The 22500-nt window shown below is 40.6% G+C and overlaps 1 protein-coding gene across 7 annotated transcripts in view; it reads left to right on the plus strand.

Annotated features, from left to right (window-relative positions):
* The window catches only part of LOC135102892 (uncharacterized), a 245360-nt gene that overhangs the window by 35449 nt on the left and 187411 nt on the right, over positions 1-22500 (plus strand). For 6 of the 7 annotated variants that reach the window (XM_064008512.1, XM_064008509.1, XM_064008510.1 and 3 more), the window contains exon 3: positions 12220-12342. The exons of the other annotated variant lie outside the window; for it this stretch is intronic. In XM_064008512.1, the coding sequence (XP_063864582.1) occupies positions 12239-12342 (104 nt within the window). In that variant the 5' untranslated portion in view covers positions 12220-12238. The remainder of the gene's footprint in view (positions 1-12219; positions 12343-22500) is intronic. 7 annotated transcript variants of the gene reach the window in all.

Below are 22500 nucleotides of genomic sequence, written 5' to 3' on the forward strand. Positions count from 1 at the left end.
TATATATATATATATATATATATATACGAGTATATATATATATATATATATATATATATATATATATATATATATATATATATATATATATATATATATATATATATATATATATATATATATATATATATATATATATATATATATATATATATATATATATATATATATATATATATATATATAAACACACACACACACACACACACACACACACACGACTGCCTTTTGTCTAACGTGTTTCTTGGTGAACGACTGAAAATAAGTAAATACATGAAGGATAGATAAAATAATGTGATAAAGAATAGTTTGATGGGCGGCAAGGCACGCTGCGGGGACCACCCGAGGCCAATCAAAAGTAACCAGGAAAGTTAGGTCCCTCAGGGCCCGCGCGGCACGCCTCCAGTTTAGTGCAGGTAATTTCTTTTATTTATATAATTTACTAAACATAATCGAGGAGTTTATTATACCAATGTCTGTCAAATAATTATAAGCGAGTCTAACGTCTGGAGGAAAAAATAACGTTAAAAAATTTAGTTGTCGAATATATTACGGATTTTTTTTTTTTTTTTTTTTTCCCCGTTACGAAATTACAAGAACAAAATCACCTCTCTCTGGTAGGGTGCACGTGGATGTTTGGTGAGTCAAAAAAAAAAAAAAAAAAGTTGTGGTAATAATCAGGATTCACCTATTACTTTAGCAGCGTGTTTCTGTATTCCGCAGGCATAATTCTTGAAGATTTAATTTTTAAACCCAATTAACTAGCGATGTGACAGGTAAAAATTTACGTTTTGGCGGAGTATTTTTTTCAAAATTACTTTGAATTCGTACATACTGTAATGTGGACGTTAAACATCATATTTTGATTATCCGGAAATAATAATTCTTTTAGGAGACAGTGTGTATGAATTACTGCACAAAAAATTGGTAAATTTTCCATGAAAGAACAGCGTTAATCATGTTTGATTAGCCTGTGTTTTCAAATGTATATATTAATTATACATTAATGTTGCTTGTTTGTCGTTTTGCTCCTTGAGTGATGCAAATGTGCCGAAGAAAATGAGGTGAAAGTAAGAGGCCATCCGTGGCTAGTCATGGCAGGAGAGAGAGAGAGAGAGAGAGAGAGAGAGAGAGAGAGAGAGAGAGAGAGAGAGAGAGAGAGAGAGAGAGAGAGAGAGGGTCAAGTGTGCGGGGGACGAGAAGTCTGCTTCCGACACTCAAACGCTTCTCTGCAACACCAATTCAATTTAACGTCTGGGGAATTCAATATGCAAACTAGGGCGAGTCTGTCTCTTTAACAAAAAAATTCACAACCTTTTGGGTCCCGGCTCGAAGCATTAAAACTTTTGAGGGTCACAAATTCTGGAGGGGATTTTCACGAGCGAGGGAACAGACACCGAGTTGAGGTGTATGTGCCGCCGGCGAGAAAGAGGCCTGGTTGCGAGAAGGAGCAGAGAGGCTTGGCGGAAAGCGTTTTACGGTCGCTCAGTGTCCATGTTGAATTATGAAGTTATGGTTTTTGTTCCATAAAAGAGTAAGGATGATCACATCATGACGTATGGGGACGCACTGTAACCTCATTGCTTTAGACTAGGGAATGTAACTCGTACCGTTGTGATGAAAAAAAAAAAAAAAGTGACGAAATGAACTAAGAGAAACTTACATTGGGTGAAAGTAAAGAAGTCGATCAGGAGTTGGTAATTTTGAGAATTGAGGTTGTTTCGTCATCAAATTATTTCCTCCCAGGAGTACGTACGTGGTTTAGGTCATGGAGCAGATGGGGATCAAATCTTCTCGGACCCACTCTTGATCAATAAGGATAAATGTGTGCGCGCTGGAGAGAGAGAGAGAGAGAGAGAGAGAGAGAGAGAGAGAGAGAGAGAGAGAGAGAGAGAGAGAGAGAGAGAGAGAGAGAGAGAGAGAGAGAGAGAGAGAGAGAGAGAGAGAGAGAGAGAGAGAGAGAGAGAGAGAGAGAGAGAGAGAGAGAGAGAGAGAGGAATAAACAAACAAAAAAAGAAATAAGATAAAAATCTGATCATCCAGCCCGACAGGTAGACAGACAGCCAGGCCAACACTGACACACTGACGGGGAGGCTCCAGCATCTTGCCAGACACAATGCATATGCTAACAAAAGACAAGCACGGACAGACGCACAGATCATCTAGCATACCATCAAACAAGGAGATTAGCAATTAAAGTGTTAGGATACTGTTATGTGTGACCGTATTCAATTAGGACTGAGAAAAGTTTGATGAGGTTTGTTTGCAATTTTTCATCCCTTGGAGGCAAGTTGATCTGATCTGACCCGCGCCATTTGCAGACCAGATAGGCTCAGCTTGCTCGATGAGCCAACCCCTGCCATCCCACACACGGACATGAACAAATTAACAAATAAATAACCACGATATTTGTCGCTTGCACTCACCCACGCACGTCATTAGAGCTTGGGATTCTGTATTTTGCGAGGTTGTTTTTCTTTACCTATTTCTTTTTTTTTTTGCCACGGAAACCAATGAGAGAGAGAGAGAGAGAGAGAGAGAGAGAGAGAGAGAGAGAGAGAGAGAGAGAGAGAGAGAGAGAGAGAGAGAGAACTGCGCGTCATATTCTCTTACGTACTATTGGAAGTGACAGCCTGTGGTATGTAAACGGCCACCTCAGTTCATGTGCATGTAAATGTGAAAAGTTAATTAAGCCACATCTTCATCTGTTTCTCTTATTTCCATGTTACTGTCCATGTAGCCGTAAAATATCATAGTCATCAAACCATGTCAGCTAATTTCCCTTCCTTGGTATGCGTTAATAGAAACGGCAGTAGAAGTAATATCGGCGACGGCGGCGGTGACGGCGGTAGTGATGGTGGTGGTGGTGGTGATGGTAGCAACAGCAGTAGTATATAAGAATACAAGATACAATGTTCCACTCGCCCAGCTCTTTTAAACAAGGGAAATTCAGAAAGCATTTTCATTCATCAACTCCTCTCCTTTAATTAGGCTTCTTCAAACTCTCTCTCTCTACGCCGCAAGATTGTATCTCCTTTTTATGTTCTTTTGCTATTTTTACACTACCTGCTCCTCTGACCTTGCTAACTCTCTAAGGCTTTCTTTCATCCCTCTTCTGTCCACCTCGTTAGTGAAAGACTTAATCATTATCCTTAATCTCTCATTTCTTTTACTGGTGTTCTTTAAAAAGGAAGGTTTCAGGACACTTGGCAATGCAATTTTGGACTTGATTTCGGACTCTCTCTCTTTAAAGGAGTGGGACTCGTTTTTGAGTTTTGTTGCCTTTGACCTGAACTCCCCTCTTACATAAAATAGTAGTGGTAGTAGTAGCAGTAATAGTAGTAGTGTTGGTGATAGTAGTGGTAACAATAGTAGTAGTAGTAGTAACAGCAACAACGGTAATAATGGTAGTAGCTGTTGTTGTATTAGTAACAATAGTAGTAGTATTAGTAGTAGTAGTAGTAGTAGTAGTGGTAGTAGTAGCAGTGGTAGCATTATTAGTAGTAGTAGTAGGGTAGTAGTAGTAGTAGGAAGAGGGGTGGTGGTGGTGGTGGTGGTGGCGGCGGTGGTGGTGGTGGTGGAAGTGCTGCTCTTTTTAAAGGCTGTTATTGCTTCAATTATTGTTGCTGTTCTATAGGCGTCTCTTCACTTCTGACAGAAGGAAGTGCAAGTAACAAAGTGGGGAAGAAAGAAGACAAGAATCCAGTTATTTTATGAGAGAAGTCAGTTTAAACGTAAGGCACAGTAGAGAATGGGATGTGTATTGCATTGGGCTGAGAGGCATTACGGATTAACGAATATAATAATGAGACGAATATCTCTCCATACGAATTTAATACTGTTCTTGTAAGCTGTGTGTGTGTGTGTGTGTGTGTGTGTGTGTGTGTGTGTTGAGCTTCTCCACATATGATAAATTTGTTCCATGCACGATAGACAAGACAGTGGACAGAACCAGCATCGGGAAGGAAAAGAACTGACAGGGAGAACATGAAATTACCATTGAGGATTCTCTGTAGAAGACTTTCCAGAATATTCCACCGTGGAAGCTGAAGGGCATAACATAATTGGAGAATGAGAGAGGGAATGAGACATAGAGGATTTTGCAGGAGGAGGACAAGGAGGAGGAGGAGGAGGAGGAGGAGGAGGAAGAAGAAGAAGAGGAAGAGGAATATCAGATATAATGGGAGGAGGAGGGAGGGAGGAGGAGTGAGGAGAGAGATGATATAATGGAAGGAGGAGGAGGAGGAGGAGGAGGAGGAGGAGGAGGAGAGGAGATATAATGGAAGAAGGAAGAGGAGGAGGAGAAGGGGGGAGTGAAAAGGAGGAGGAGGAGGAGGAAAGGGAGGAAGAGAATGTTTCAAAATAAAGGAAAATATTCAGAATTTAACTAAAATTTTTCACTGCATTACAAGGCGAGTATCAATGTACAACTCGCCCCCTCTCTCTCTCTCTCTCTCTCTCTCTCTCTCTCTCTCTCTCTCTCTCTCTCTCTCTCTCTCTCTCTCTCTCTCTCTCTCTCTCTCTCTCTCTCTCTCTCTCTCTCTCTCTCTCTCTCTCCTTTAATCTCCAGGATATATTTTCTGGTTGGGAAATATAACTCACTACATATTTTTATCTACCGCATTTCATTTCCTTTTCGTGTGTGTGTGTGTGTGTGTGTGTGTGTGTGTGTGTGTGTGTGTAAACTTTCAACCGCAGCCGGGAAATCCGTTCATGGTACAGCAGCAGTAACAACAACCCCACACACACACACACACACACACACACACACACACACACACACACACACACACACACACACACACACACACACGCTTTAACACCACACCACACCACACCGTATTCCTTCATCCTAAAATTTAACACAGAAAAAATAAAAACTGATCTGAACTAGGCAAAGATGGAGGAGGAGGAACATCGGAGAAAAGATCAGTGTAGGTGGATACACGGGCAGGGGAAGGCAGGGGGGGCAGGGGTGGCAGGGGTGCAGGGGCGTATGGGCAGGAAGTGGGACATGGCCGGGGAAAAATGAAGGTCAGTCTGCGAGGGTGGATACGGAGGAGAGAGATTCCTGGAGATTACAAAAGTCGCCATTCGTCTTGAGGAAATGGAAGGAAGAGGAGGAAGGTTGAAGGAAAGTAAAGTATAGAAGGGAGAGAGGAAAGAAGGAAGGACGGAAACGAGAATGTGTGCGAGTGTGTGTGTGTGTGTGTGTGTGTGTGTGTGTGTGTGTGTGTGTGTGTGTGTGTGTGTGTGTGTGTGTGTGTGTGTGTGCGCGCATGTGCGTGTATGCACTGTGTAATAAGTATATTAGTTTTAAGTAGTTGTTGTGGTGATGGTCTGGTAGTAGTAGTAGTAGTAGTAGTAGCAATAGTAGTAGTAGGAGGAGGAGGTGCAGCAGCAGCAGCAGCAGCAGCAAGATAAGAAATCGGAAGAAGAGGGGAAAAGGCGAGGCGAGGAATAGGATGAGAAAGGAAGGAGAAGGAAGAGGGACACAGAAAATGAGAAAGTAAACGATGGCATCAGTATTGCCGATACTGGGGCGTGCCCTGAGAGGAGCAATGGGAGGCTGTGGATCAGGAAACACTCTTCAGGGTTGTGTTTTCTGTCTCAAAATTGAGTGCGAAGATATGGTACACTACATATCGTTGTACTGCATCCAATTGTAACATGTATGTGAACACAATTTTTGGGTATATACAAGGAAGACGTATGTGAAGAGGGAGATTGGTGACAATGAAACAGCAATATGAGAGCGAATCCCTAAAATGCCCCGAAATGTGTTGCATCTATATTGGTATTTCCGTCGTGCATTGCAGATAAATGGAGGCAAATAAGACAGTTTATCCCAGCCTCATCCTTTCCTCTCCCTCAGCCCTCTGCGCGGAACGTAATTAGTAAGAGAAAATTGCTGGAAAAGTAAAGAAAACTACGAGATAAAATACTGCTACGTCATGGGAATTGTTTGAAACTCTGGCCATGCCGTCAGATGGTATCACGATGAGGGACACGCCGCTACTCCACGTTTCTACGATTAATCCTCTCTCTCTTCATTGACTATTCACTCGAGCCGGACTAGAGGGCGTCAGCCCGTAAGCTCTCTTAGAGTCCTCCGCGTGACAGTGGGCAGCAGACACATGGCGCAGATGGCCTTAACAGATTACAGTTTTCAAAGTCTGTCGTTTACCTATAAGCTTTACTTATAGATGCAACGCCTGCACTTCATGTATTTAAGTTTATCACAGTTGAAAAGAAGAAATTCTTCTACAGTGTATCTCTAATATAAAAAAAAAAGTCACCTGTTTCACTATCCTGCCCCTCCAAAAAAAAAAAAAAAAAAAATGAGTCATGATTTGCGTTCAGAGTATAACATTCTTTATTTTTGTCTCAAACAAGTAATAAGGATTTTTTATGCCGTAAAACCTCCGCCATTACATATTCTCTACTACTGGCAGCCTTTCGCCTCCACGATCTCTGTTCATGCAGACGATCTCCGCCCTCGCTTCTAATGATGACAGCAACAAGTGCGTGTTTGGCAAGAGACCAAGAACTTAGGATTTATATAGGTGTGGGAAAGGAAGATGAGGTGGTGGCGAGCTGCCATGAAGCGCGCTGAGGGACTGTTGATATGGTGCAGCCTGAGGAGGAGAAGGATCAGGGGTGTGGAGAAGTGAGCTACGGAGATAAACTTAGTCTGGTATATACACATTTTATTAATTACTAAATGCATATTTTTTTTTATAACCTTTGATATGAGCACGTCAAATACCGTACAGATAACATATGGACAATAAAAAAAAAAACGAATTATGGATGGTAAAAGAAGATAAATAACAATCAAAAGTTGAGGTAAGCCGGTAGCGATAGATGAATGGAAAAGATTGTGGGAGGTCATTGTCCTTCAGTGAACTCGTACAGGCCATTGACGGTGATAAATATGGAGACGAACAACGGCACCGTCTCACAGCTAACTCTAAAATAATGACCCTCAGGGAAAAATGTTTAAGAGGAGCACCCAAGTGTTGCGTAGTACAACACTAAAAAGCCATTTGGTGAAAGCCATCTTGTGTTCGGCCGATACGTATAGGAAGGGAAGGCCATATATCCGCGTCCCCTCGCGCCACTGAGAGACCCTTCACCCTCCCATTAAAACAGTGGTTCCCAAAATGGCTCTCAAGGGACTTCAACTTCAATATTTCAGAAAAGTGTAGGAATAATGTCAGTTTAAAATAGCATCGAGGGTAGCTTGAAGAGACGATTCTTCTCTGTGTGCAGCTGTGATGAGCTGTATATGAAGCTGAAGATCAAATGGCAATTTATCAGTCAAAACTGAAGTGGCTCCATATGGATGACAGAATTTTGTGACAGAAAAGAAAAGAGCAAACGCCCATGCTCAACATTACTTTCCCTTGACCACGCACCTGATAACTGCGCCTTGCGTGAGTGAGCAAGGTCCTGCATCCCCATCACCCGTGACACTGCTTTACATCACGCATTGCTCCTCACCTCATGCCGATGCTTCACTTTGTGTATATCGCGGCGCTACACCTTGCTAACTAACCACTTCATACCACTCTCTACCACCACACACTGTCACACCACAGCACACCACGCCACACCACAGCACACCACGCCACACAACCCATCAAATCACATTCCAGTGCACAAAGCCACTCCCTACCATGCCGTCGGCTTCCCTCATCCTCAGTCCACCCCACGAGCCCATCCCATCCCACCACACAACTAATTCCCACACTGGGCCAAGGGAGCGCTGGTCCTCCTCCCACCCGAGCATCCCCACCGCCTCTCTTAGCCTCGCCCAAGCAATATCCAGCAACCCTCGGCGGCCACTTGAGCCTTGCCTCTTCCTACGAATTGGCGGTGGCTTCCAACATCCGCGGCCCGTAACACATGCAATTAATTACTCTGCTCTCGTGGTTAGGGCAGCGAGAAGTGTCCTGGTATTCAGCGTTGTGTGTGTGTGTCAGAGAGAGAGAGAGAGAGAGAGAGAGAGAGAGAGAGAGAGAGAGAGAGAGAATGTTGTACGAGGTGCTGTCTCCATTCCAGTGTTGAGGTTTAGGCAAGCTTCTCAAGGATTTTACTTTAATAATTAATTTATTTGTGCCATTTATCTGGAAATATTTCAAAATCAGTGTTGTATCTATTCATTCTCTCTCTCTCTCTCTCTCTCTCTCTCTCTCTCTCTCTCTCTCTCTCTCTCTCTCTCTCTCTCTCTCTCTCTCTCTCTCTCTCTCTCACTCTCTCTCTCTCTCTCTCCTCTCTCTCTCTCTCTCTCTCTCTCTCTCTCTCTCTCTCTCTCTCTCTCTCTCTCTCTCTCTCTCTCTCTCTCTCATAATGTAATATGTGTAATCACGCCTGGTCACGGAATGCCGGGAATGTTTTCATGAAAGCTTCCTTCCATGATCGCCGCGCGGTGCTCGCTGGATGACCCTCGGCTCTGATTGGTTGGATGGTGGAGCATTCTGGTTGACCCTTTGTTTCTCTTTCCTAATTGGTTAATTGCATTGTCTACTCACAGAAAGGATAGCCGATTGATTGGCTGATTGGCTAAACACATTTATTGTCTGTGCTGCTGGAAGTTGTACGAGTATGACTGGGAGGAGGATTGGATGTGGAAGAGTGGTACCCGTCATTCACGTAGCGTTTTTCTTTAGCAATAAATAAATCCCAATATACTGACTACTGGTGGTGTCTACTGGGTACTGGTGGTGTCTACTGGGTACTAGTGCGTATGTTTACTGGGTATTGGTCATATTTATTTCTTAATGGTGATTTGTTTATTAGGTACTGATTGAATGTGTTTACTGTGTACTGGTGATGTCTACTGGGCACTGGTGGTGGTGGTGGGCTACGTGCTGGTTATGTTTACTGAGTACTGATGATTTTTACTGTTACTGGTCATATTTATTTCTTACTGGTGGTTTGTTTATTGGGTACTGGTGGTGTCTACTGGGAACTGGTTATGTTCACTGGGTACTGGTGGTGTCGACGAGGTACTGGTGATGTCTTCTGGTCACTCGATGTTCCCAGCTCTTCTTTCAGAGTAACAACAAACACAAACAAATTACTAACATAATTTTCAAGGCATTCGTTGCACTGGGAGTTGTTCTGAGAATGAACATTTACATAATTACATCACCAATTTAAGTCAGTAGTTAATATTGATTTACATTTTCATTTCGAAGATTTGATTTATGATATTTGCACACAAATACATGTATCAATATATATATATATATATATATATATATATATATATATATATATATATATATATATATATATATATATATATATATATATATATATATATATATATATATATATATATATATATATATATATATATATATATATATATATATATATATATATATATATATACTATGAATAACCTCCACTTGTCTTCTCATCTCCATGTACTCTCATCATCTTGCCTTGAACGAGATAATTGGTTTTAGTCACATTCTCATTCTGCACGGAGATCGATTTATGATCTTTGAGAACTTCCCCAGGTCTCTCTCGCTCATAAATCATTCCTATTCTACACGACTTACGAATTTCTTCTTACTAAATACATAAAAGTAATTCACTCAACTAAACTGCACAGGTGATTATTTATTTTATTTTATTTCATTTTATTTTATTTCTAGTGTGTGGAGCAATTCTGAGATTTTGTCACTGAAATTCTGGCCATCGTGAATCAAATACACTCGTAGATGTCGATCGTAAGACAAAATACTAGTGATTAATTATTAAATCGAAATAGGGTTTATAGCTTCATTTTTTGTATTAAAAGAAATTCTCTCTACCAGAACATATTTTGAGTACTAATGAATTTATTCATAGTAATCTCTCGTTGTGTTGCTTTATCGCCATCAGTCAGTTGTGTTCAAGTTGTGTTCACTTCATGTTGTTTGTACTCGTCCACCCTCATTCCTCTCCACAGCTCACTAACTTATGCATATTTACAGATAACATTTCAATAGCTATCACCATTAAAGATAAATATAAAAATATGACCAAAAGTTTTTTTTGTCATGCGTTGAATACGAATCGTCCTATTTATTGCGTCTTTCCTATTTCAACTCCATTATTGTGGTCATTACTAGGCTTAGGATAATTATCCATTTACATATATGCATATGCAAATTTTATTATTTTTTCTGAGTGCATATTCGTAACTTTTTTTTTTTCCTGTGAGTGTAAAGGATATTCATGGAAAATTCTGGTATATTATAAAAAATAATGTACCTGCTATATTAAAGATTTCATTTATTCACTGACCTTATGATAACCATAAGGAGCATAGGCAGTCACGCACTCATATGTGCAACGGACTAGCCTGTGGATGGCCTGGCCTTAACTTGGTGGCCAGGGATCTCTGGACAGCTGTGCGTGATTGCTTCGTGAATTGTGTTCTTTAATTCAATTGTTTATAAAGAGGACTGACTCCATGACATGTTTTATGGGAAGTAAACTTACTTGGATATTACAGAAAAGTCAGTTATACTGCTAAATTTATTAAGTTGAAATAATTAAGGTGTTAATAATCATTATTATTGTAAATGTTTATTTCCTTGTATGGAAGTGCATATTTAAGCGCATACCTGATCAGTTTGTATGTGTATGAACGCATGTTTCGCCATTATATGTGCATAATTACTCTAAGTTTCGTCACTACATAGAGGATAAGTAACGATCCATCTTTTTGAGATACGATCGTAAAAGGTACACGATCTCAGTGTGTGTGTGTGCGTGTGTGTGTATATATATATATATATATATATATATATATATATATATATATATATATATATATATATATATATATATATATATATATATATATATATATATATATATATATATAAACACACACACACATACGTCGGGAAAAATGTCGTTAAGAGATTCACGACCCGAATAATATATTCAAGTAAAACTTCTTGACATCGAACTTTCTCAACAAAGTGAAACTCTTGCTTTGGTGTTTTCTGTCTTAAAGTTTAACTTTCGAGTCCAGTGGCTTATACTGAAAATTTTTTTCTCACCTACGTGAAAGGAAATAATCTTTTGAGATGTTGAGCCGCAGAGCCGGAGAGTAAAAGGTAGAGAAAAGGGGAACTTGTGGCTAGGGAGAAGGCTCAAAGACAGCCCTGCTCTGCTGCCTGATCCCCGGGATGACTCCAGCGGTGGAAGGCGATTTCCGTAAGGGAGAAGGCGAACATGGGGGAAAACTCTCAGCTTTAGTATAAAGTGTGTGTGTGTGTGTGTGTGTGTGTGTGTGTGTGTGTGTGTGTGTGTGTGTGTGTGTGTGTGTGTGTATCGCAGCGCACACGTATGTTCTATAATTTTTCTTTTTCTTTTGAATTTTCTTCGTATATCGTATATTTTCTACTTAGACATTGATGTTCATTTATATATATATATATATATATATATATATATATATATATATATATATATATATATATATATATATATATATATATATATATATATATATATATATATATATATATATATATATATATATATATATATATATATAATTTGCACACTTGTTAGACCGTCGGTCACGGCAGAGATGCTGGGTAGGGTGCCAGGTTAGGTTGGTGGATTGGGAAGAGCTGCCGTCCCTTGCCTTCCTGCGTCGTATATAGATCTTAGAATTGTTAAATATATTATAAGGAATTGCACTTAATTTCCTTTTAATACTTAATTGAATCCAGCTATTATGATTTTCGTCAAATATCAAATATAACAACGTAAATCCATTGCTCTGCCCTAAGAAAATGGCATTCGGTAATCAGATTTACTTAGGTTACATATTTCCTTGTTCCTCTCCTCTTCATTCTTTAGTAATTTAATAGTGGCCTTGCTATAGGATGTGAAAATTATCATGTAGTTGAATACTCATTTAGCTCTCCCCTTCGTTGTCTTAGGCTCTGCCCAGCGTATCCGCCAACTTGGCCTGCTTTCCCGCACTGTTGACAGGAGAAAGGCTTTGTGAAGGAGAGTTTTCTACTCATTATGATCACAACTATTATCATAATGCTGCTTCTATAATGTTATTACTATGTCTCCTAATACTGTTATTATTGTTGCCGTTACTATTGTCAGTTCATGCATATGAAACCTTTCTGAGTTATACAAATCTTTGTATGTTGCTTGAATTTTCATTTATCGTTCAAGTATTGAATGGTAACGGAACATGGAACCAAAGCAATACCGAAGTGCATCCGATCTGCTCCACTCACTTCCTCCGGGATGGCGTTCAGCGGACACTTATTTGTGGTCAAGATGGCGGCCCAGCAGGTATGATGACTACGCAATGAGTTATAGCGGTTCGAAGTTGGTAATAGTATTCTGCACTGGGTGTGTAGTGACAGATGTTCATCACCTATCAAGGCATTTTGCTGGTAGTACTATTAGTAACAGTAATATAGAGGAAGACCTTCTCTACGGGGCACATACCTAAACTACTTATCAAAGTAAACACTAACACGGTAAATCCCTGTTTATCATCAGTCTATGCTGTTCTCCAATGTGTAACGCTGCTGTTTGATGAACGCCTATGACGACTACTGATGTTTTGTGCACGGAAACTTTGTGGCATATTTTTCGTATCATTATTTCTGGAGCTCGGTCATTGTCGAAATGGGGAAAGAAGGCACCAGGAAAACGGAAAATAGGTTTGAGTACGAGCGGCACGAAAAAAATGCATATGTTGGTGAAGACAATAAAAATGTAAAACGTTAAAGAGAAAGGAAGAGGTATTAAGAAAATGCTTTCCATGAAAATATGCAAAAAAAAATCCGATTTGAATAAATATTCATGGGAGAGAGAGAGAGAGAGAGAGAGAGAGAGAGAGAGAGAGAGAGAGAGAGAGAGAGAGAGAGAGAGAGAGAGAGAGAGAGAGAGAGAGAGAGAGAGAGAGGGGGGAGGTGAAGCGGGGAGAAAAAGGGAGGTGTAAAAATCATGCACTGTTGTCATGGATCTAGCATATTATTTTGAGCAGGTTGTGTCGCGAGAACAGATGTAATTTCATGATCCCAAGATTATCCCTATATTCTTTCATGATCTTTTTTGCTGGAAGTTTCCAAAAGCACTTCACTCAACGCACAATCCCCTTCAATACCTCAATGACTGTTTTGCACTGAGATTTCTTACAAAAGGCTGTCGATGGGTAATGAATACTATCAGAAAGGATGTCTCAGTATCATATTTCTCCGATATTTTCCGAAAGAAAAATGAAACGCAAGTTGTGAGAAAAAAGATGCACAATAAAATAGTCTCACACCAGGCAAAGTATGTCCGTGAAGAATTTTAATTTCACAAAGAAGGGTGTATAACATGCGAAGTCAGTAGCAACCTTCCTTAGAGGTTCTGACGTCTTTGTGTCTCCTTCAGTAATCAGAAACAGATGGAGAAGTTCAAGATGCAATCAAAGATAAAACATAAAAGTAGAGTTACCACATTAAGGGAAGACTTCTACATTTAAATACTGAGGTGACTATGCTTTTTAACTATGCTCGCTCGTAAAATTGTATCTTATGTTTGTATGTGTCTTAGGTTACTGGAGATGACACAGAGCTCTCGAACGTCTAATACTGTAATCGATATGCTTCTAGTGTCTTAACTGGAAGCACTGCAATATGCGGAATAACGAGTCACACTCCTTTGTAAGAAATCTCTATCGTCTTGTCGTCCTACCATAATTTGAGTTCAAGTACATTTTCTAGTCGTGTAGGTATAGTTCATAGTCATAAACGTAATTTCTTGATTATTTATGTATACGTCATGGTTGTGTAAGCATACTCGTTCTTTCTGATCGTGACTTTGAAATTCCTTATGACTGCGAGTATATAAGCACTTTTTTTTTTTTATCAGATCTCAGTTGTATACAGGGTAGCGGCAATGAGATTTTAATGACAGCAGTACTTTCAGTGCAATACATCTAATAGAAAATATGGAGAGCGTTGCAAAACCAAATCTGTTTAAAGGTAATGACAAGCACCAGTGTTTAGTGAGCCAAAAGCAAAAACAGTTGGCTTTCTGTGTTTTCATTCGCATGTTACATTAGAGCAGCGCCTCAATAAAAGTAGATCCAGTAGTTAGTTCCTCCTAGGGCAGTTTAACCCTTTCACTGCAATATGCAACAATTCATAGGACTGAACACAATGAATAAAATCTATATTAATATCTACAAGAAAGACGGATGTAAAAGAATAGATTTTGTGGTTTCTAGCCAGTTTAGTGTTTAGAGATGGCGGCAGATCGAGAAGAAATGTCCCAGACTGATTATTGATTAAGGAAAAATGTGCCGAAAAGTAGCGAAGGGGTTAGACTTCAAATCACAGAAAATATAAGTGTTGAGAAATTTTAACAAGTTGAAAATGGAGGTGAAAAAAGAGAGAGAGGCATTATGGGGGGAAATTATTCTCGACTAGTTTCGCTTATAGTCCCTAACACCTGTCTCTTTTTATCTCTTCCTCCAGAAAATATAACAATAAGTATATATAATTTTTGTTACTGGTCTTTCTGGAAACGTTATACCTGCAGGTATCCCAGTGACGTCTTTACTACCTGTGTTTCGTTATCAGAGTCACGGCTTGACGAATGTTGGCAGCCATTGTTTCTTTTATTGGCTTGCCGGGTAAAACTGACGCGGGAAGTTATTTGTAAATGCCATTTATTGATAATTTTAGGTCTCTCTCTCTCTCTCTCTCTCTCTCTCTCTCTCTCTCTCTCTCTCTCTCTCTCTCTCTCTCTCTCTCTCTCTCTCTCTCTCTCTCTCTCTCTCTCTCTCTCTCTCTCTCTCTCTCTCTCTCTCCACTGTGTGTGTGTGTGTGTGTGTGTGTGTGTTTCTGAATGATGCAGTGAATATAACAAACATGTATAATCCAGAAAGTGTTGATTTTATTATTTTATATTTCTTATAAGCAAAACATATAGAGCATTAATTTCATACTTGTGATCTTAGCATATGAAAGTAGAGGAAGGCAAGGGAGTGAGACACAGCTTTAAAGATTTTTGGGTGTTAGGTCACCCTCTATAGGTTTACTGAAAGTTAGATGAACTCGGCCATGACCGAGATTGAACTTAAACACGCCTATTAGCTGCCTCTCACCGGTAAGCTAAGTGGCTCTTTCTACAAAGCTATTTATTCCTAACTTGTGTTTTGCTCTCCTTACGGAACCTAAAGCCTTGTCAATCTATGGTGACTGTGTGCAAGGTATTAACTGAAACGCTTAAGAAAAGAGGCGATTGTCATTAAATAGACAATAGATTATTTTAATGTACGCAGGAAACAGCATACGTTACGCAAGATTAACACTAAGCATTCATTGAGTCGCTCTATGAGGATAAAACAGGCAAAAAGGGACCGCGAGGAATGTTTCCGAGATCAGTGTAGGGGAAGTTATATGAATTATTAGGACATTTTTGACGGTCGTTCCAGGGGAAAGGAAGTTGACCTCCAGATATTACATTTCCTGATCCCTTCCTGGGAGGGAGTCAGAGCCTTGGTTTCCATGTGTGGGTACATTTTTCATTATTCTTTCTTTTATATTTGAATAGTATTTACACACACACACACACACACACACAAAAAAAAAAAAAAAAAAAAAAAAAAATTGATTGGTGTGATACCGATTTGTTGTATGGCAACCATAAACTATATTATATTTCAGGAAACGAATGAAGGACAAACCTGGTTGCAGCAGCATAATATGTTTTCACGTGTATGACTTGTGAAAATCTCCTCAAAGGGACAATGGTGGGTACCTGGAAGTTCTTGTAGAACAATATATTAATTCCCTTGTATTGTTCCTGTGTGTGTGTGTGTGTGTGTGTGTGTGTGTGTGTGTGTGTGTGTGTGTGTGTGTGTGTGTGTGTGCGTGTGTTTAGGAGGCTTGTATAACAAACATGAGCTTCATTTGCTTATTGATTTAATAATTCAAAACAAGTTTGACAACCGCATCCGGCCATCACCAGTGTGGCGTATTGTAATGCAAGACTCACAGGAAGCTGACCCGCATGATGTAATTATACCTCCCAACATAATTAAGACAAAACCGCAATGAAGAGCGGTTCTCTTGTTACCTCTATGGGTAGCGTCAATGCTGTGCTTGTTGTGGGGATAATGAGGGTGTCTGCAACGCTTTACACTGAAAAGAAGGAATGAAAATCTAATATTGATGTACACTATGATTATCTCAACTGAGAGATCTGACGAGACCATTAGTTATGTATGCAGTTCAATGGAAGCGTTGTTATCTTTATATAATAACAGAACAACGATGAAAAATATCTTTTACTCAATGAAAAGTAGTATAAATAGAAATGAAAATATTGCATTTTGCCGTCCTATCGAATTTAGTATCTTTTTTTTTTTTCATATAAATAGAGGGTGGTCAATAAATATCTCTTGAAATACACCTAATGTAAAAACAAAAATGTATCTTGAACAATTCTAGAATTTATAGGAAAGAAGCAGTGATCTCTCTATTTCTAATTTGCACTGCAAGGAAACGTGTGGAAGCTAAAAAAAATACTTGGACTAGACTATCACAATATTTGGAGGTGCATTAACGAGAGTACCGACTTGACGTGCTTTATGGAAGAAAATCTATGGAGAAAACTACGTAATTTCGCCATTAGACGGAAGACATGTAATACATCATAAGCTTGGAAAAGAAACAGGTAAAGGTGGCAGGATAAGTGGCACGCTCAGAGGGTAAAAGGATGCCAAAAAAAGGTGCCGAGTGTTCTGTGAGAGGGAAGGCGATCAAGAGGCGAACCACCAATGGCACAGATTGATGGCGTAAAGGAGGCATAGAGGCCATGCGGGCGACCAGATAAAAGTTGATCGATGCTCCAGGAGATGGGGTGTTAGGCGATAGAAGTCTATAAGAAGTCGAGACCCAGTCGTGTGTGCAAGTTCTTTATACCATGAAAACACACACACACACACACACACACACACACACACACACACACACACACACACACACACACACACACACACACACACACACACACACACACACACACACACACACACACTATTCTGCCAATTTCTGCCCATAACGGAAACAATAAATGGTAATGAAATAAAATGTCAATATATGATATAAGCCCCTAGCCTCCCTTATCTAGCCTGTGCCGCAGCCTCCCTCCTTTGTCCCGTATGGTCGTCTGCACGATACATTTCCTCAGTCCCTTGCCGTCCCCTCCCCCCCCCCGTCAGCCGTTCTAATATGCTTATGAGCAGCCACTGTTATTAATATTGTAAGCCTAACGGGAGCAGGAAGCCGCGTCCCTCCCCACTCTCTACCACCCTGCCATTCCCGCTCCTCAGGCGACACTGAACACAGATTATTTGTTGGTTCTACCATATCTTGAAACCCTGAGTTTATTTAAGGTTTAAACATGGTTTTATGAGGTATTCGACTTCATTAACATGCCTTGCAGTGGAATATTGCCGTGTCTGGAGCCGGTTGTAGAGTTTTACTATATGATTTTTTTTCTTATGTATTGGGGGTGATTAGCCCTGTTCATAAGTGAACTAAAAACAACAAGTCAGCTCATAATGCCGTTCCCCCAAAAAATTGAAATAAGTAAAGGATCCAGTTTAATTTTATCTTTAATGTCTTGATGGTTACTAGTGTGTCGTGAAGCAATTCAAGTCGTAGGCTGGGAAAGACATACAAAAACGAAAGGGGAGTGCCAAAATTTACCAGCAATAAGGAATGAAAAAAAGCTGCTGCTGGTTAACTCCTGGACAGAAGAGGGGAATGAGTAAATGGAAAGTTTTGTGCAACGAGGTCTCGGGAAGGGAGAAATATGCATTTAGGAAGTTCAGAATAACAATAGCTATGGAAATGGTGGTAGTAGATAGTGAGAGATGCAACAATTCAAAGAATCGAAACATTATTCTAGAAGAAAGGAAGCGAAGATCTAGGCTAGAGAAGAGAGAGATAAGAAACATCATTAGGAAGAACCATACCATACCAACCATAATATGGAAGAGGGAGGAGGTGAGGAAGGGACAAACCCTGAATCATCCAGAGTGAAGTTTTTTAAGAAAGGTCTGAGGGAAAGGTCAGCTTTAAGGGAAAAATGGCAGTGGATCTGTCTTGATGAAATAAAGGGAAAAGAAGGGAAAGGAGAATTGTTGGAGATATTTGGCTAGGTGCCACAAGTCACAAAGAGAGGATGAATTGGCAGGATTTTAATACTACTTACGGAAAAGTTTTTGGCAAGTAGAAGAAATCTGGCATGATTCGTAGTAGAAATATAAAGAGCATGAGTTTCGGATGATGGAAGGCAAATGTACTACCTTTCGTTAGTTACCTCTATCCTGGACACCACGAGAGCAAGCTGAATTGAATCAAGGTTTATGAGGTTCCGGGGTAGAGAAATCATGTCGAATGTATGTTTGTGTGCCTAATTTGTTCACCTCACTACTGCAAGAACTGTCTTCACCCCTTTATCCCTTGTATTGATAAACTCTGGAATTCTCGTACTTTATCTCTACTCATTCCTGCCTATGATTTAAACTGTTTGATGAGAAAAATCTCTACTTATCTTAGAAAATAGATTGGGTTCTCACTCTCTTCTACTCCTGATTAATTTTTATGGGAATGGCACCTTTTTTTTATTTTTAATCCCTTGGTCGATTTTCCTGATGCATAAAAAGGAAGGAGGAGTATTGGGAAGGAAGCGACATGGCAGCGGTGTGGAGGAAGGAGCCACCGGAAGGCATTGTGGTGAAGGAGGCTGCCTATAATACCCCGCTGGCCCACAAAGGAAATTACTTCGTCACATTAAAATCGGTGCCGCAGTTTTCTTTATATATCGTATTCAATAATATCCTTCCTCCAGCATAAGGTGACTTCCTGGAATTCGTTCCTACTGATATATTTGCCTCCTACTGTCTCCCTGTGATTAAGGCTTCAATTACAGCACCAGACTTAACTAATAATAACTGCGCAACGTCACTAATGATTTCCACTCAATTTCCAATCCCATATCTATAAATTAATATTCAGTCCATCTTTCCTCTGTCTCGTTTTCTTTGCTTGACTCACTCTTTCATTTTCGTCATTGATTTATGGGACTTGTAATTTTTTTTTCTTTTTATTACTCTAGTGCTCTCACTTAGTGCTACGTAATGATGGGTTAATATTTACAGTAATAATCACATTAATGATGATGATGATAGTGATTGTCGATGATGATGATAGTGATTGTCATTACGCCATAGATAAAAAAAAAAAGGAAAAGTGCAAGAGTTGAATTTTACTCTTGTCCTGGTTTCTTCCTGCTGTGGGTCAATACTAGCGGTGCCTCCTGTGCACAATGGGGGAAGTGGGGGGGCGGTCACGATAACGATGATAATAATAATAATGTTGCAAGTAATAATCATGATGACTAATAATAATGATAATGACATGATAATAATAATAATAATAATAATGATAATAATAATAATAATAATAATAATAATAATAATAATAATAATAATAATAATGACATTCTCCCAGGCCTTAATTCATGTTTGATTACCACCGGTTCGGTAACCGTCGCGACTGGAAATTACTAATTTTCTTTTTAATTCATTTTCTTTGGACCGTCTCTCTCTCTCTCTCTCTCTCTCTCTCTCTCTCTCTCTCTCTCTCTCTCTCTCTCTCTCTCTCTCTCTCTCTCTCTCTCTCTCTCTCTCTCTCCACCTCCCCCTCCCTCTCCCTCTCCCCAGTGCCGCCTCTTTCGTCATTCTCCTTTAATGCACCGCGATATGTACGACTCATCACTCCCGACACATATTTATTCGCATCACAACACAATGGTTTCCACGATTCACGTAAATGTACTATAGCTCCATTTCTAACTCAAAACTGTAAGCCACTTATTTTCCACGCACTCTCTCTCTCTCTCTCTCTCTCTCTCTCTCTCTCTCTCTCTCTCTCTCTCTCTCTCTCTCTCTCTCTCTCTCTCTCTCTCTCTCTCTCTCTCTCTCTCTCTCTCTCTCTCACTGAAAAATCATAATCACCCTGAACATTGCGGATGAATTATGAAAATCATTAAAATCTCTTTAATTTCCCCTCCCACCACTACCACCACCACCACCACCACTTCCCGCCATTGATGGCGAGCCGATGTGGGTGCGGATATCACCTATAATATTAGTTCGTGGGAGGATTATGTTGTGACTCCACGATGGGGAAGTCTAGTCTATGTGTACTTGGGTAAGGTAAGGCGGCGTGGTGGTGGTGGTGAAATGAGCTCGAAATGGCAACGTACTCGTAATGGCCAGGAAGTGTGTGTGTGTGACGGGTGGAAGCAGACATGATGCAGTGTTGTTGTGTTCCTTGTTGGTGCTGGCCGGGAAGACCATGCTGGGAAAAAGACTGCTGTGTGCGGGGGAGGAAGTGTGTGGTTGATATAACTTACGGTGGACGAAGGATAGCAGGGTTTTCCGGAGATTCTTGGCTTGTTTCCCACTGGTATTAACGTACACAAAGAAAACTTTTGACTAGTACGAAGCTTCTGTCTGGCTACGTTATCACAATAGTTTTTGGGGTCTCCTGAAAGTGTGTGGCGTTCACTCACTACACACTACACCACACCAATATCCCTTACCCTTCTCACCACTCCACATTCTCCCCTCACCCTTCCCCCTTCCTCATCACAAACTTCCCTCTCCCTTCCTCCTCACCATAATACATCATCCCCTCATCCAGCCACTTCTCACCTCACTAAAACCTCCATTCACCCTTTCATCTCTCCCCACCACAACAACCCTTCCCGCTGCATCACAATACAGCCTCCCTCACCCTGCCACCTCTCCTCGTCACCCTTCTGCTTCCACCTCCTCAGACATCCTCCTCATCACCCCCTAGTCCCCCCACCCCTCACTCCGCCGTCTTTTCTCCTACGCAGCAATCTTGTCACCCTGCCATCCCCGCTCCTCACAACTACGCCCGGCCTCCTCCTCTTTCCTCATTCTTCCTCCTTTGCTACTTCCTTCACCTACTATCGCTTCTCCTTTTCCTCCCTCTCTTTCTCCCAGGTAAGCGTAGGAAAAATGTTTGCAGCCTCATAAGGGAAACTGTAATAAAAGGTAGATATCAAGATTGTATTTTTTACGTCATTATTGACATTCTTTGGCTGTAAGATAAATAGTGGATACGTTTGATGCCGACCACAACGACAAGGAGTAAATGTTCTCCAGTAACACCTTCAACGTGGCCTTTCTTTCCCTCTGGATCAAAGGAGCCTTGAAGATATTACTGCCTACCGCTTTGCTGCCCGTTCCATATTTTTCTATCGTTGTTCCATTGGTGAGGGAGGCCGCGGCACCGGGCAAGGGCAGTCAGGTCCATCCTCTTTACTCCAGCCAGCTGATAGAAGCACAAAGAGAGGGTAAGGACGGCTCATCACTGGGATGGCTGGCGTCCGCAAACATGTTGGGCGCAATCGCTCTTCTGACGACCGCCCGTGACGGTGGTCAATAGCCAGCCGCAGCGCGTGCCGCCTTATTGGCCCGGTCCGTGCAGCTCGTGTAGAGGCGGTAAGCAAGTTAGCAGCAAGTTGCTGCACAGATTCAGGGAGGAGCAAGCATGAAGGCCCTCCTCAGCACATCGTTTTAAACTCCATGGCGATCAGTGTGTGTCAGAGAAGAAATATATACTTAATTCAAGGTAATGGCGCAGGAGTTCAAATTTTACTAGTGGGACGCATAAGATAAGAAGTATGAAGGTGGGAAGAAATTACGGATCAGCCGAGCCATTACCTTGAGGCATTAGGTAATTACAGCCTGTCATGGGAAGATGCGAACAGCGGGGGGACGGCGCTTGAAGGAGACGGGGGGGAGAAGAAATAAGATTCGGAGAAGAGGACGAGAACCAGGACAAGCATAAGGATGGAGAATAGGAGAAAGGGAAGATGGTATAAGAAAAGACAAACGGATAAATATGGAAAGGCAGAGAAAATAGACACAAACACATATAATAAAGAAATAAAACGGTTGGACACAAACTGGAGGACAACGACGACGAGGACAAAGGAAAATTGAGAAGGGAAAACTGAGAAGTATAATTAATGGCGGACAAGAAAGAAAGATAAAAAAAAATAGAAGAAGGAAATTAGAAAAAAAGAAAATAAGAGTAGAAAGAGTAGAAGCGCACGAAAAAGACGAACTAGAAGAAGAAGAAGAAGAAGAAGAAGAACAAGAAGAACAAGAAGAACAAGAACAAGAACAAGAAGAAGAAGAAGAAGAAGAAGAAGAAGACAGGGGAACACGGATGAAGGAAAGGAGAAAGAAATGAGGAGAATAAAGATACATGAGAAGACCTGTTAAAGATAGAAGAGGTAGAGGAGAAGGAAGAGAGGGTTGGAAGGCAAACAAGAGGTGAGAGTCAGAGGTGGAGAAGACAAAGTGATGTGACGACACGCTCGAAGGACTCC

Source organism: Scylla paramamosain, chromosome 8 (genome assembly GCF_035594125.1).
Source record: "Scylla paramamosain isolate STU-SP2022 chromosome 8, ASM3559412v1, whole genome shotgun sequence".
Lineage (NCBI taxonomy): Eukaryota > Metazoa > Arthropoda > Malacostraca > Decapoda > Portunidae > Scylla > Scylla paramamosain.